This window comes from Papio anubis, chromosome 9 (genome assembly GCF_008728515.1).
Source record: "Papio anubis isolate 15944 chromosome 9, Panubis1.0, whole genome shotgun sequence".
Taxonomy (NCBI): Eukaryota; Metazoa; Chordata; class Mammalia; order Primates; family Cercopithecidae; genus Papio; species Papio anubis.
In genome coordinates, this window is record NC_044984.1 from 97,248,685 (window position 1) to 97,262,729 (window position 14,045).

Consider the following 14,045-nt stretch of genomic DNA (forward strand, 5'->3'; position numbering starts at 1 on the left):
CCATTCTGTAGGTTACCTGTTCACTCTGATGGTAGTTTCTTTTCCTGTGCAGAAGCTCTTTAGTTTAATTAGATCCTATTTGTCAAGTTTGGCTTTTGTTGCCATTGCTTTTGGTGTTTTAGACATGAAGTCCTCGCCCATGCCTATGTCCTGAATGGTATTGCCTAGGTTTTCTTCTAGGGTTATTATGGTTTTAGGTCTAACATTTAAGTCTCTAATCCATCTTGAATTAACAAATTTAGTTGTTTCTAAACTTTTCTTACACAATAGTTTATTTGTGATCAACAATCTTTGCTACCTTCTTTGTGATGCAGCTCACTCAGCAATTGTTTTAAAATAAATTATTGAGCATCTATTATGTGCTAAGTGCTAATGGTTTCAGAGGTGAAAATAAAGTCAAGGTTTCTGTTTTTATAAAGCTGATATTTTATTAGTGGATTTTTTGAAACACAACTAAATTATATAACTTAGAAACCTACAATTAAAATTCAGATTCCTACTTTCAGAACCTTATTAAACATCAACGCCTCACACTTGGAATTTTTTATGTATTTCTCTGGATTGCACTCAGCAAGATCATCTATCAGTAAAGACTGATACTGTTTCTAAAATATTGCTCATTTACTAGAAATTAAACAAATAAAAACACATATTGGAAATTTATTAAATCCCATTGCTACAGACTGGGCTTTTATATCTGGATAAAAAAGAGTTAAGAACTGAGTAGCACATTACCAAAAGTACAAACATTATATTTCATTCAGTATGTAACTTCCTGTGAAAATCATAACTTAACCAAAACTTTACCTTCAAGCTCATTAAAACATCTTTACTGGACTAAAACTCACTCTTCAATATTGTCAAAAATATTATCTAAGTTCGAGTCAACAATTAACTTTTCATGTGAAATAAAGAAACATCAGAATAATCCCTTTGCAGGGATTGTTTGGTGTTTAGAGTAACACCAGAGAAAAAAGTCCATTTTCACTTTTAAAATCAGTGGGTTTTACAAAGGCATGAACATAGATACAGGCATAAAATTCCAACTTCTAAACAATGAAATTTCAGACACATTCAGTAAATTCCTCCTTCCTCCCAGCTGTCTTATGTAAGCAGGTATTGTAACACCCCATTAGTGGATCAGGGATAGCTATATGAAGACACATGTGAAAACTTGAATCATATTTCAAGGCTGCAATGGACCTTGGTTTATAAAGTTTAACTCCCTCATTGTTAGAGTGACACTGAGGTCTGAAGAGGGGAAACAGCTTATTCACATTGGCATCATTGGCAGTGGCAGACTGACCAGCACAAGTCAGGTTTTCTCAAACTGAATGTACCTGATAGAATTTGGCTATGAATAATGAAAATAATAATTTTGGGGTACTTAAAATACAGGTATCTGGGCCTTATCTTTAGAGATTCAAATTGGGTGGAGCTGGGAAGGTACCCAGAATTTATTGTTGATGATACTACAGCTGATCTGAGAACTACACTTGAAGAAACACTATGGAAATTCTTTAAGACTTAACAATTTCCAAAATAAAATGTAAAGTAGTGTGAGAATTTCAAATTCAGAGCTTTAAAGACATTGTTTTTTCTCCCCATTGCTTCTCAGATATTCATGTGTTCATGGCAAACACACAATCAACAAAAGTCAAAGTCTGCTGCCTGTCCAGGCATGACTTTGAATGTCACAAGGAGCCCCTGCAAAGGGTTGGAAATATGAGCCTCTGGCCATTTTCTCATGTTACAAAATTATCTAGCTAATGTATTTCTAAGGCAGTGAGAAGAATATTTCATTCCAGGAAATATCTGAAACAGCAAAATTGCTTAAGCTACTAATGTTTTATTTCTAATACAAATAAAATTTTCACATGTATAGAGATTTGCTTTTCAATAATGTATTTACTTATTTATTCAATGAACATTTCCTGAATATCTACCAAGCAAGCCTTTAGTCAACATCTGCTGCATAATAAATGTCTTCAAAATGTCTCCCAAAACAGACTTGATAATTAATTGGAAAATGAAACTGGAAGTTATGGGGATTAGGTGCACAGTTTTATTACCTTATACAGCAGTATTTGTAATTACAACAAAACATACAAAAATGTTTTATATTAATATAATACTAAAGAAGTTCAATGCTTATAAATATTTTAATGGGCTTCTGAATTAAGGAAAATTTACTTAGGTACAATAACAAAGCAGTAATTGGAATCATAGTTAACTCCAACAGAAAATAAACTTCATAGGTTACAATTTATAGGAAGCCCACTAATTCAATTATGATGACAGTCTTGTGTTTTACATTTAGCCTTATATGCTCCTTTATGAATTCTCTACAAAGCATATATGAAGCTTGAATGAAGCAGGTCCCAAATTTTAATTAACCTTGATGAAATGCGACAGATTACTGATTTAACTCAATTGAGAGTATGGGATTATCATGTCTAAAGCAAAGATGACCCCAAAAGATTTACCATTATGCGTTTGAGTATGTACTCATATCCTGTCATTTCAGATTATTTTGACTTATTTGTTGTTTCTCCATCTTGTTCTATAAAGGATTTAAGCCTCTTATTTCAAATTAAGGTTTGCTTTTCAGACTTTTTCTGATAAAAGAAATAGTTGGATCTCCATCAATAGATTCACAGTTGACAGACCAAGTTCTGTCCATGGCTTTACTTTATTTTCTGGAGGGCACTGCAAAGGATTCCAATTTCACCTACAAAGAAAAACACCCTCAAAATGGGCCACTCATATAATAAACAAACACTCTTCAAGTATCCACAGTGCAAAGCACTGGGGGATAAGTGGGCTTCTTGGATAAGCCAGATACCACCCCAACTTTCAAGGAGCTTTCATTATGGTATAAGTACTTGCATGTTTTAGAAAATGCCAGAGCCATTAATGTAATCAGCATCCCTTTTCCATAGGTCACTTCCCAGGGAAGGACTTAACAGGTCTCTCCCCAGGCAAATTATTAGCCGTTCCATTCCTCTTTTACATTACCATCTACAGATGCTTCAGGAAGCAAAATCATTGAACCTAATAGTATGGTTCACACAAAACTCGAATGTCAGAATCACCTGAGGTCTATAAACTCCCAAGAGTTATCACAGATTTGGTAAATTTAGCCTTGGCTATGACTCAAAGCTATTAATTTTTAGCTAGCTTTTCATTTGATTCTGATGCATATTCAAATTTTAGAATCCATGGTTTAAGCAGATAACTCAATTTAGATGGCAAGATCACTGGATGAAGGTGTGAGGCAGCCTTCCATTTATGCCATGTTCTCACATACCAAGTAAATGAGAATGGAAAGGAGAATATTTTAAACATAAAGAACTGCATGGGCAAGAGTTAGGAGTCAGGAAAGAGCATGAGAACTAAAAATTGATCACTGTTGCTGGAAGAGAATGTGAAGGGCTAGAGAGATAATCAGGTGATAAATGAAGTAACCCTGTGACATTCTTAAGAGCAATTATTATAATATTCTCATTACGAAAGAAGAGTGGAAGGTCAACAGATGAGCCACTGGACAGCTTATAAAGTGGATAGAACCAGGAAGAGTGATACCAACTGGTCACTTTGCGTAGAAGGGATGGAGAGGTGAAGGAGAAAAAGGAACATGGCGGTGACAGGCTAAGTGTGGAAAGGTAGAATGATGGTGGGAGGTGGAGTGGAATCTAGGAAGGTCAAAGGAAAAAGGACACAAAGGTAACTCCTATCTTTTTGTCAAGCTCTTCTCCATCAGTGAACCCATGGCTTAAATGGAGATGCTTTTCTCCTTAATTAAATATTTCAATAAATTTCTTATTTTTCCTATGGCAATGGTAAGGAAACACAGTCTTCTATTACTGAGAAACAGAGTGGCCTTGTAAGGTGTAAATTACTTACTGTTAATGGAATCAGCCAAAATCTTAAGCTGCTGGGTATTGTCCAAGACCTCAATCCTTTGGGTGTATGGGTCATAGCGAACTGAGAAGGGCCGAGGGATTGTGGCAGCAAAGTTCCTAAAACCAAAACCACAGGCTTGAGTGAAGGGCACCATTTGGAGAAAGGTAATCTTAAGAGAATTCTCGTGACATTTTACTTCTCTTTTAGGAATACGGACACCTCCCTAGAACACGGTCTTCAACAGCCAGGGCTGAGGAGGGGAATGGAGTTTTAGTGAGTCTTCTTGGGAAACCTTCTTGTGTGTATGTGTATGTACAAACACGTATATACACATATTTAGTCACTTAGCTCCAAGAAGACAGAGGTAGCTTACAGTGAAAGCACTGAATACAATAAAGCCACAAACTCCTATCATTAAATAAAATCAAGAGTGAGTAAAACCTAGCTAAAGAATGCTATATATAGAAAAAAAAAAAAAAAAAACCTCTGAAATGCTTGATAGTCAATGCAGAGGAAAATGGCTCTCAAGTGGTGAAGAAAGCACCTTCTATGTACCAAGAACTATGTTAAGTTCTAACTGCCCAATGCTCTTTACAAATATCCTTCTTATTTAAGCTTCACAAAAACCTTAGCAGAAAGGCACCATTACCATACCCATTTTATGGATGAGGAAACAGGCTTGGGAAGGCTACGTGACTACTAAGGCAATACCGTCAGTAAGTTAACTAACTGGGAAGAAACCCAGGCAGTCTGACTCTGGCCTGGACCCTTTGCTTTCTTGCCTTCCCAATACTTTACTCCTGGATCTGGGAGAAATCCACCATGAGGGCCTCTATGAGGGACATCATGCAATACCAATAACAAGATGTTCCAAAGTAATCACAAATTTCTAAGTTGGCCTCTGGTGAACATATAAGCTGCCGTACTGAAAATACAGTGTTACAGGAGACAGTAGGGACCTCCAAGTTTGGCAAGAGTGGCTCCCCAAGTTCCAAGTCAAGCTGCCTAGGCTGAAACCCTGCCTCTGTCTATTACAGCCCTTGTGACCGTGGGCACAGGGGACCACTCTTCTGTACCCCAATTTCCTCTGTAAAATCGGGGCAAGAGTAATAGCTGCCCCAGGGGGTTGCAGCAAGTGCTGTTATACTATGGAGTAAGTGCCCCATCAGTGTTAGTTGCTACCTTTAATGAAGAACAAATGGCCAAGTATGTATTTCCACCTCTTCTTCTCTGAAAAGAGCGGTCTCAGTCCAGCTAGTGGCATGAGCCATGTGTTACACATCTATAATTTTGCCTGCTCTGCACCTCTTCCTCCTTCTTCCCATAAAGCAGCTCATTTTTTGCTTTGGGTGATTTACTCCTACCCTACTAGGTGTGTATCAGTCCAGAAGTCAGTATTTGGTGCCAGCCATCCTCTGGCGAAGAGGTAGCATGTGAACCCTGCTCAGCCAATCACATCTCTGCCTACAATTTGAATCTTGAAATTCCAAGTGGTTAGAATTGGTTGCTCTTGGCTGGGACGCTCTGAGAGAATCCAAAGGGATGCACAGATTCCTTGTTTTGAAGCCTGTCCTTTAGCATTCTCTTTGACTCTCTGAACCACTTCTCAGCAGAATGGAGTTTTCATGGTTGTTTCCCTTGAGGCCTTGGTACTGACAGGCCTGTGTCCTGGCAAGCTCTTCCCTGCTGGTCTGGGACCGATCACATGCTGATTAGAGAGCTGTGTCCAGGAGGGCTCATCCAAATATTATCTTGGTATGACAGGGGGCTCATCAGCACTGCCTCCAAGCCCCAATGCCTGGGTCCAAACCTTGGGCCTTGGAGGAAGAGGAGGATGGTGCTGGAAAGTGTCTAGGCTTCCAGTTTAGGAGAGAACTAAGAAAGCAGAGCAGGAAGGACCTGAGAGCTCTGGACAGAGCTGGAGACATAGTCATTTTAGGCCAAACCAAGTAGATTTGTGGGCCAGCATTTTACCTTTAATTATCTAAAGATAGAAGTAGACATAATTTAAGGAATATCTATTTTAAAAGAAAGAAACTTAGTCCTCTTTAAGGTCTCTTTATTCCAAAGGATTCTCAAACAAATGTTAGCTGGACCTGTCTTATCCCACAATCTTACCTTGCAAATATAAGGTAAGTGAGTGAGTTGTGTCAAAGGGATAATTTTCATCTTTCCTTGTGAGGGGCCTGGGGAGGATGGAATTTGGATTTAGAAAGGAAGAATTAAGATGTATGTTCATTTGTGACTTTGAGTTTCTCCCTCATGTCTCTCTTTTCAAAAGTGTGAATTTCTTTGAGAAGTCATTAATTCTACCACCACTCCCCGCCATTCCTCCAACCTCTCAGTGTCCATAGATAGGGTTGAAAGCTAACATACTCAGCTTCATAGACTCCCAAAGGCCCGTATGTCCCATGCCTGTCATCCATCACTGATAAGATTTTTTTAAGTGGTAACATACAATGAGTATTAGGATATCCGTGTCCAGGTTGACCCTCTGCCCAGTCTGTCTCCTGCTTGGGTGCAGGAACTGTGCACTCAGAGGGCCAATAGTCTCAGAGTCCCAGCACCGCTCCATCAGCCTCTTGCTGAACTGCCTCTGAGATTAATGCCTTCACCAATTATTTATTGAGTGCTTACTCTGTGTCAGGTATTGTTCTAGGGGCCGGAGGAAAAACAGAAAATAGAAAGAACAAAATTTCTACCCTCATAGAGCTTACCTTATGTAATATATTACAAGTTAATAAGTATTACAGAAGCACTGTAATACTTGGCAGGGATGAGTAGAAATAAGTTGGTTAGAGAAAGACATATGGAGATTAAATTTGGGTAAAGATACAAAGGAGGAAGCACGTTTTGTAGGTGTTTGGGAGAAGGAAGTGATGAAAGGACTTCCTAGGTTATAAGACTTCTTTGATTTTGTGGGGAGACTTCTGTGGCCTCTCTGTATGCAGGAGGGTTCAGTATCTGGACTTGGTGGTTGCGTTGAACAGGGACCAGGTGGCAAGGGTGTGTGCAAAGGTCAGCACGCCCAACCTTCCAACGGAGAACGGAAAAAAAGGAGGGAGGGTGGAGAACATGGGAGAGAAACTGTCTATGGTACAAAGTTGCAGTAGGCATTGGAGTCCACTCTCCTGGCCAACCACCCACAGATGAGTGCCACCAGCCAGGAGGCCCCCAGAGCTAGTGGCTCACCTTTGTCACCACCTCACCTTACTTTCTCCTTGGCATCATTAAAACTCTCCGCCACATAATACAGGGGCTGGAACTCCGTAACAGTGTACTTTTGGATGGCTGTCTTCTCCAGCTCCAGGGGAAGGAGCTTTGGCTTGTCTGATAAGCAGTACTGTAGACCCCAAGTGACAAGTTATTATCACTGTTAAATAAGGATCAGTATTCCCTACCGCATCCCAGAGGCCATTTGTGCCCCTTCTCTCATCTCACCCCGATTCCTTCTATATCACGGCCCAAATGCAGTGAGCCAAATTACTTTGCACATACTAGGTTCTACCCTTCATAGCTCATCTAAAACCTACAGCCAAGGGAGAAAGGAGTAATTCATTCCAATTACTTTCAAGTAAGGTGGTCAATAGATGATGTGGGAGCCACCACACTTTCTGGCATGTGTTTGCATACTCACAAGGCTGCATGCATAGGTCAGTCTTGGAATCAGGAGGCCCTTTCTCCCCAGAGATACGTGTACTTGCAATTCCATTTCTATCTGTAACACCCACAGCCATAATCAAATCATAGCTGCTAAGGTACCAATCACTGAATGAGTACTCAGGTTGCATGTCAAAATGGATACAAATAGGGTTTCAACAATATCGAAAGCACAATAATGGTTTTCTGTACCCACCACTTTTAAATCCATCCTTGGTTCCTGTTAAGGTCATACCTGTAATTCACCAAAGGATGACAGGAGCCCAGCACCATATGCCTTTATGGAGTCTCCTTGTTTGCAGAGCCCAAATTCCACAGTAAACCAGTAAATCTGGAATGGAAAGTCAATCTGAGAGCACACTGTGATGGTTAATTTTATGTGTCACCTTGAATGAATGAAGGGATACCTGGATAGTTAGTAAAGCATTATTTTGGGGTGTGTCTATGAGGGTGTTTCTGGAGGGGATTGGCATTGAGCCAGTGGAATGAGTGGGGAAGATCTTTCCTCAATATGGGTGGGAACCACCCAATGGGTTGGAATCCCAGATGGAAGAAAAAGGCAGAGGAAAGCCACATTCATATTCTATCCCTCTTAGAACCAGGATACCCTGTTTCTCCTGCCCTTGGACATCAGAACTCCAGGCTTTCTGGCCTGTGGACTCTGGGACTCGCACCTCATCACCACCCAGGAGTTCTCAGGCCTTTGGTCTCAGACTGAGAGTTATACCATCAACTTCCATGAGTCTGAGGCTTTTGAACTTTGAATAATCTACGCCACTGACTTTTCAAGTTCTCCAGCTTGCAGCCAGCATATTGTGGGACCTCTCAGTCTCGATAACTGTGTAAGCCAGTTTCCCTAATAAGTCCCATCTCAGATTTCCCTCTCTCTCTTTATCTCTCTCTCTATACATCTCACTGGTTCTTTTTCTCTGGAGATCCTTGACTAGTACACATCCCAAAGAAGGAGAAGGCAGCAACTGCCCCAGTGCCACGGACAAGATTGCCCAGGTAGGAGCCTGTGCAGGTTTGTTCTCTAAATCAGCATGACCTGTGATCATGTCTGTGTGTCCTGTGTCTCACTCTATCCGGTCACCTGTTGAATCGAATGTTGGCTGAATGTAAAGAGTGATGAAAAATATCAGGTGGTACTAAGAAGCCCCAAAAGGAGACCTCCAACAATCTGTTCTCCATATGACAGGAACTCTTCTATCTCTTTTGTCTGTGGTGTCAACTAGACGGAGATGTTCCTCAGATGCTCTGAAGCTAGTAGAGCTCATCAGGCACAACAGTGGGAGGTAGCAGATTAGGTAGTGATAGAATCAATGAGGAGAATATCCCATCATCTATGCTAAAACTTCGGGGTGTTTCTGAAGTCAACTACTGCATTTATCTCCCCAAATAACCAAGTATTTTTCTTTCAATAACCCACAGTCCAATATGTCCTAGAGAGTTGGCCTGAAAAAAAGAATATGGGAGTTCTGGGACTAAGAGGAACCCACAGCTCAGTTAGCTGCTAGAGACAGTCACAGTTTTGGAGAATTAGGGGTAGGTTATTAGTTACATCTGTTTATTGGACTAGAATATGTTAAACCTGGGAGGGCTGTCAGAGCTCAGTCAGTCTGACCTCCTCACATACAGGTGAGGAGTCTTCAGCCCAGGAAGGTAAGGCAACATGCATGTAGTTACACAGCAAATTAAGGGCAGCAAGAATCCAGAACTGTTCCCCAACCAACCAGTAACATTTTTCCAATCAGTAACAATTTTTTTGGGAAGTCGAATTGGTGATAAGTCATTTTAATATTGTTATGGTAGATAACATGATGCTTTGAGTTCCAAATTTATTTTCTTTGTAGAAATGAGAAATTCTATCCAGCTCTGTAGCTTCTTTGAAAGCCGCTCCTTGTATCTCTGAAGCCTCTGGCATTTAAAAACCCATGTTCACAAAAATTTAAATAATTAAATTTAAATAGTTAAATTTTTAGTTGCTTTTGAGATGGGCAAGATATGAGCTGTTGCATTTCATTTTTAGAGATGAGGAAGAAAAAGCCGCTTGTCCAGGGCCTAAAAGCAGCTGTCAGTGAGAAAATAACCTTCTGAGAGTTTTTAGCCTTTCTGATGGAACGAGTTCATAAGCTTCTGAAACTGATATATCTTAATAATAGATTTGCACTCATTGGCAGTCCATAATTCAATTATAAACATTTATTTTTCAACTTCCAGCACAGGCAATGTGGCTAGTGGCTGGGGTGGGAGGTAGTAAAATTAGAAATGAGTATGAAGGAAGGAAATCACCTGCTATGCAGAATTGCTGCTTCTATAGCCCCAGTGGACAAGTGTCATCAAATATACTCAGGAGAGGAAAGTGTTCAGCAATAACGGGAAAGCCCACCCCTGTTTCTCCCTCGTATCTGAGAAAGAAAAAATCCTAATGCATGCTCTGGTGTGAAAGTAGAGATGTAAACATTCCCTCTTCAAAGTTCTGGATCCAGATTACTTCATACACACACTTTATGCCAAAGGTTTTCAAGGGCTACTGTTATAGCCTGTTGGTGGGTTCAAGATACCGCTTAAAATTTAAGAGATGTAAACATCTGCAGGTAGCTGATTTCAAAATCAAATTATTAAGGAGAAATCAATCAAAATGTGAAGTTTCACTTGTGCAAATGTAATCCACCACATTCTGATTTTTTTCCCCCAGATAACCTGGCTTCCAGGGGAGTAACAAAGCTTCAAAGACCTGAGGGCCATAGCCTATAGCACTCCCACCATCCACCCAGGGAGAGAAGGGACTTACTGTAGCGAGCTTTTCAATGTACTCATCAGGTGCACCCAGAGAGGCAAGGCCAATTTCCTGTAATTGGGGGAAAACAGAGTCACTGGAGTAGCTGGTGTCTGGCCGTCTTTAACATTCACCCATAGAGCCAACCTGGTACTTGGCCATAAAAAGGTGATGGGTGGCCAGATGCCTTCAGAATGGCCCACATGGACCCTGAGTGTGGTGTCAAGTCTTTCCTGCCCACATGTTATAGAATCACAGATCTCCAGGGCGGGGAGACCCTTTCACCCTCACTTAGTCCTTTGTTTTCACTTTATAAGTGAGGAAACTGAGGCACAGAGACGGGAAGTGACTTGCTCATGGTCACAGGGTTGGTTAGTATCTAAAGCTTCTTCTCTTGACTCCAGCTCAGTGATTATTCATCAGCAGAACATTCCTGGAGTGTTAAATGAGTCTTAATCATGTACCCTGGAAACTTCACAGGAGAACTGCAGATAAGTGGTGACATCGGTCCAGACATACATATAACTGGAGAGTCTAACACATCATCGATTAATTCTCACCACAGCTTCTGTTGCAGAATTCCTCTATTGGTCTCTTTGTCTCTTTTACAGCACTTACTGCAGCCTGCCTTGTGTGTATGTGTCTTTCTTACTGTATACATTAATGCATTCTTGAAATATTAAGTTCATTCGATGTGCCAGGCAGTGTATAAAATCAGTAAAGGCATCTTGTGAATTCTAGTGGAGACAGACAATAAATAATGAACATATACATAACTATTTAGAAGAATACAAATTCTTTGGAAAGAAGAAACAAAAGAAGAAATAAACAAGAGGGACTAAGAGCTCCAGGGGATTGAGAGGAGGCTTCGATTTTAAATAGGGTTCCAGGGTAAGCATCGTTGAGAAGGTGATATTTTTGCACAGACTTGAAGGAAGTGGGGTTGTTGGTTATACTGACATCTGAGGGAAGAACACTGTAGGCCAAGCATATAGCCAGTGCAAAAGCTTGCATTTCTTTCCCAAGAAAAGGAAGTGTTGTTTGGGTCAAGAAACAGGGAGGAACCAATGTGGCTAGAGCAGGATTAGTGAGGGGGCAGTGGCAGGTGATATCAAAGAGGGGTCCAAAGCCAGATCATGTAGAATATTTTTAGACATTTTAGGGCTTGAGCTTTTCCTTTCAGTGAAACAGGAGCCATTGCATGGTAATGAGCAGATAGAAGGTCATGATCTCACTTGTGTTATCAAGTACTCCTTCTGGCTGCTATGTGAGAATAGATGGTAGGAGTTGAGGGTAGAGGCAGGACACCAGGAGACTGGATGGTAGACAGGGAACCAGGAGACTGAAGGGGCTGAGGGTAGACAGGACACCAGGAGACTGGAGATGTGGAGGGTAGCCAGGGCACCAGGACACTGGAGAGGCTGAGTGTAGACAGGACACCAGGACACTGGAGAGGTGGTGGGTAGACAGGACACCAGGAGACTGGAGAGGCTGAGTGTAGACGGGACACCAGGACACTGGAGAGGTTGAGGGTAAACAGGACACCAGGCCACTGGAGACATGGAAGGTAGACAGGAACCAGGAGACTGGAGAGGTGGAGGGTAGATAGGACACTGGAGAGGCAGAGGGTAGACAGGACACCAGGACACTGGAGAGGTTGAGGGTAGACAGGACACTAGGAGACTGGAGAGATGACAGGTAGACAGGTCACCAGGAGACTGGAGAGGCTGAGTATAGACAGGACACCAGGAGACTTGAGAGGTGGAGGGTAAACAGGACATCAGGAGACTGGAGAGGTAGATGGTAAACAGGACACCAGGAGACTGGAGAGGCTGAGTGTAGATGGGACACCAGGACACTGGAGAGGTTGAGGGTAAATGGGACACCAGGAGACTGGAGGAGGCCAGGGTAGAGACCACTAGACGGGGCCAATGAGGAGGCTACTGCAGTCACCAGGATGAGAAATGATAGTGGCTGAGACCAAGTTGGTAGCAGTAGACATAATTGAAATGGTCAGACTCTACACATATTTTGAAGGTAGAACACACAGGATTTTCTGAAAGATTTGTTGTGGGGTTAAAGAGAAAGGAGCTGGTAATGTCCCAAAGTACTTATGGTTTGATCAGCTGGAAGGGTGGAGTTCCTGTGAACTGATAGAGAAAAAGCTATCCTGGAGAAGGTTTGCGAAGGAAGATCCATAACTCAGTTTTGGACAGTATGATAGAGATTTCTTATAGACATCCAAGGGGAGATGTTGAATAGGCAGTTCAATATGTAAGTCTGAATTTTGGGATGGAAGTCTTGGCTGGAGATATAAATGTGTCCATCATCAGAGTAGAGATGGTATTTAAAGCAATGAAATTGAGTGAGATCACCAGAGGAGTGGGTGTAGACAGAGATGAAGACTATGATTAGACTCACTTTGAAGCAAGAAGCTACATGGTCTATATCTCTGTATCACTCCCTGGGCCAAGTCCAGAGCCTGGTTTGGATTAGGCTTATAAAATGCTTTCTGATTTAGAGTGAACTGAATTCAAATTCTTAGCCTGGATCTGCTCTCCTGACCCTCAGCCATCTCCAATCCATCCACCCGCCCAGACATACCACAGTCTCAATTCAACTAGAAACCACTGATAAATCCAAGACCAAAATGGCGCCTTGTTCTCTTAGTCACCATTCTTTGTGAGCCTAGAGCTTGCCTACAACAAGGGGCCCAACATCCCTGTGCTTCAGTTCCACTCCATCCTGTACTGTAGTGAGAAGCAAGTCCTTCCTCTGTTTAACAAGGAATGTTCTCAGGAAACTTTCAACACGTCTCACTGCCTTGGGACCATCCAGATCAAAATTGGAACCATGTGACACTGATGCCCCAGGAGCTCCTGTTTGTTGACCTGAGTAACCATCCACTCTTCTGTGGGGTTCCCCAAGTGGAAATGGCTTAAGAAGGACTGCCACTTAGCCTCTGACTTCATAAACTAGCTTCTGGTGGTAAGAATAAAAGTTTCCTATTCTTCAAGGAAAAACTGATTGTTTTGGGGCCATAGTAACAAATCCAGATTTTAAAACTGTCCCAAGCAATCAAAGATATCTTGGCAGCCTAACCACACTTCTGAATGTCATTGGTGATCCTTCTACAGTTAAAGTTCAACTAATCCCTAAACAGTCCCACTTCCAAAAGTCCAACAATCTTTGAACTCCATAATTCCTCAAACCTCACATAAAAGTAATTTTTCCTTTTGTTTAGAGAGGCTGCATCTTACAAGTACAGTTTTCCCTCACTTAGCAAGCAATAAATTCCAGTTTTTTGTTTGTTTGTTTCAAATATTTACTGGTAGCTTCTTTATTTGACCGTGGGAATGTTTATTTCTTTCAGCTAAGGGAAAATGCCCATTAAATTCACACATGATCCCATTATTCTGAAATCCCAATACTTGGCTCAGTATTTGCTCATAGGTCATTCCATTTGATTCTCATGCTTCTTTGTGACGAAGCTGACTGGTGGAGAGGGCTTTTGACTGATCCACATTTATTAAAAAGGAGGCACAGGGTGGCTGATAATGTAACCCCAGGTCATACAACTGGTTAGTGGCAGGGTTGGAGCCTTGGTACATCAGAACACCATTCAACCTTCTCATGATCCCAGCTACCAAACCATGGTTTTAGGCTGCCTCTCAGTGCCTGGAGAGAATTAGTAGAATTA

The 14,045-nt window shown here is 41.5% G+C and overlaps 1 protein-coding gene across 2 annotated transcripts in view; it reads right to left on the bottom strand.

Moving 5' to 3' along the window:
- Nucleotides 1-406: 406 nt before the first annotated feature.
- The window catches only part of PAH (phenylalanine hydroxylase), a 74,738-nt gene continuing 61,099 nt past the window's right edge, over nucleotides 407-14,045 (bottom strand). For both annotated transcript variants that reach the window (XM_021922819.2, XM_021922820.2), the window contains exons 9-13: nucleotides 10,361-10,417; nucleotides 7,802-7,897; nucleotides 7,116-7,249; nucleotides 3,907-4,022; nucleotides 407-2,731 (exon numbers count right to left, since the gene is read on the bottom strand). In XM_021922819.2, coding sequence (XP_021778511.2) covers nucleotides 2,688-2,731; nucleotides 3,907-4,022; nucleotides 7,116-7,249; nucleotides 7,802-7,897; nucleotides 10,361-10,417 — 447 coding nt within the window. In that variant the 3' untranslated portion in view covers nucleotides 407-2,687. The remainder of the gene's footprint in view (nucleotides 2,732-3,906; nucleotides 4,023-7,115; nucleotides 7,250-7,801; nucleotides 7,898-10,360; nucleotides 10,418-14,045) is intronic.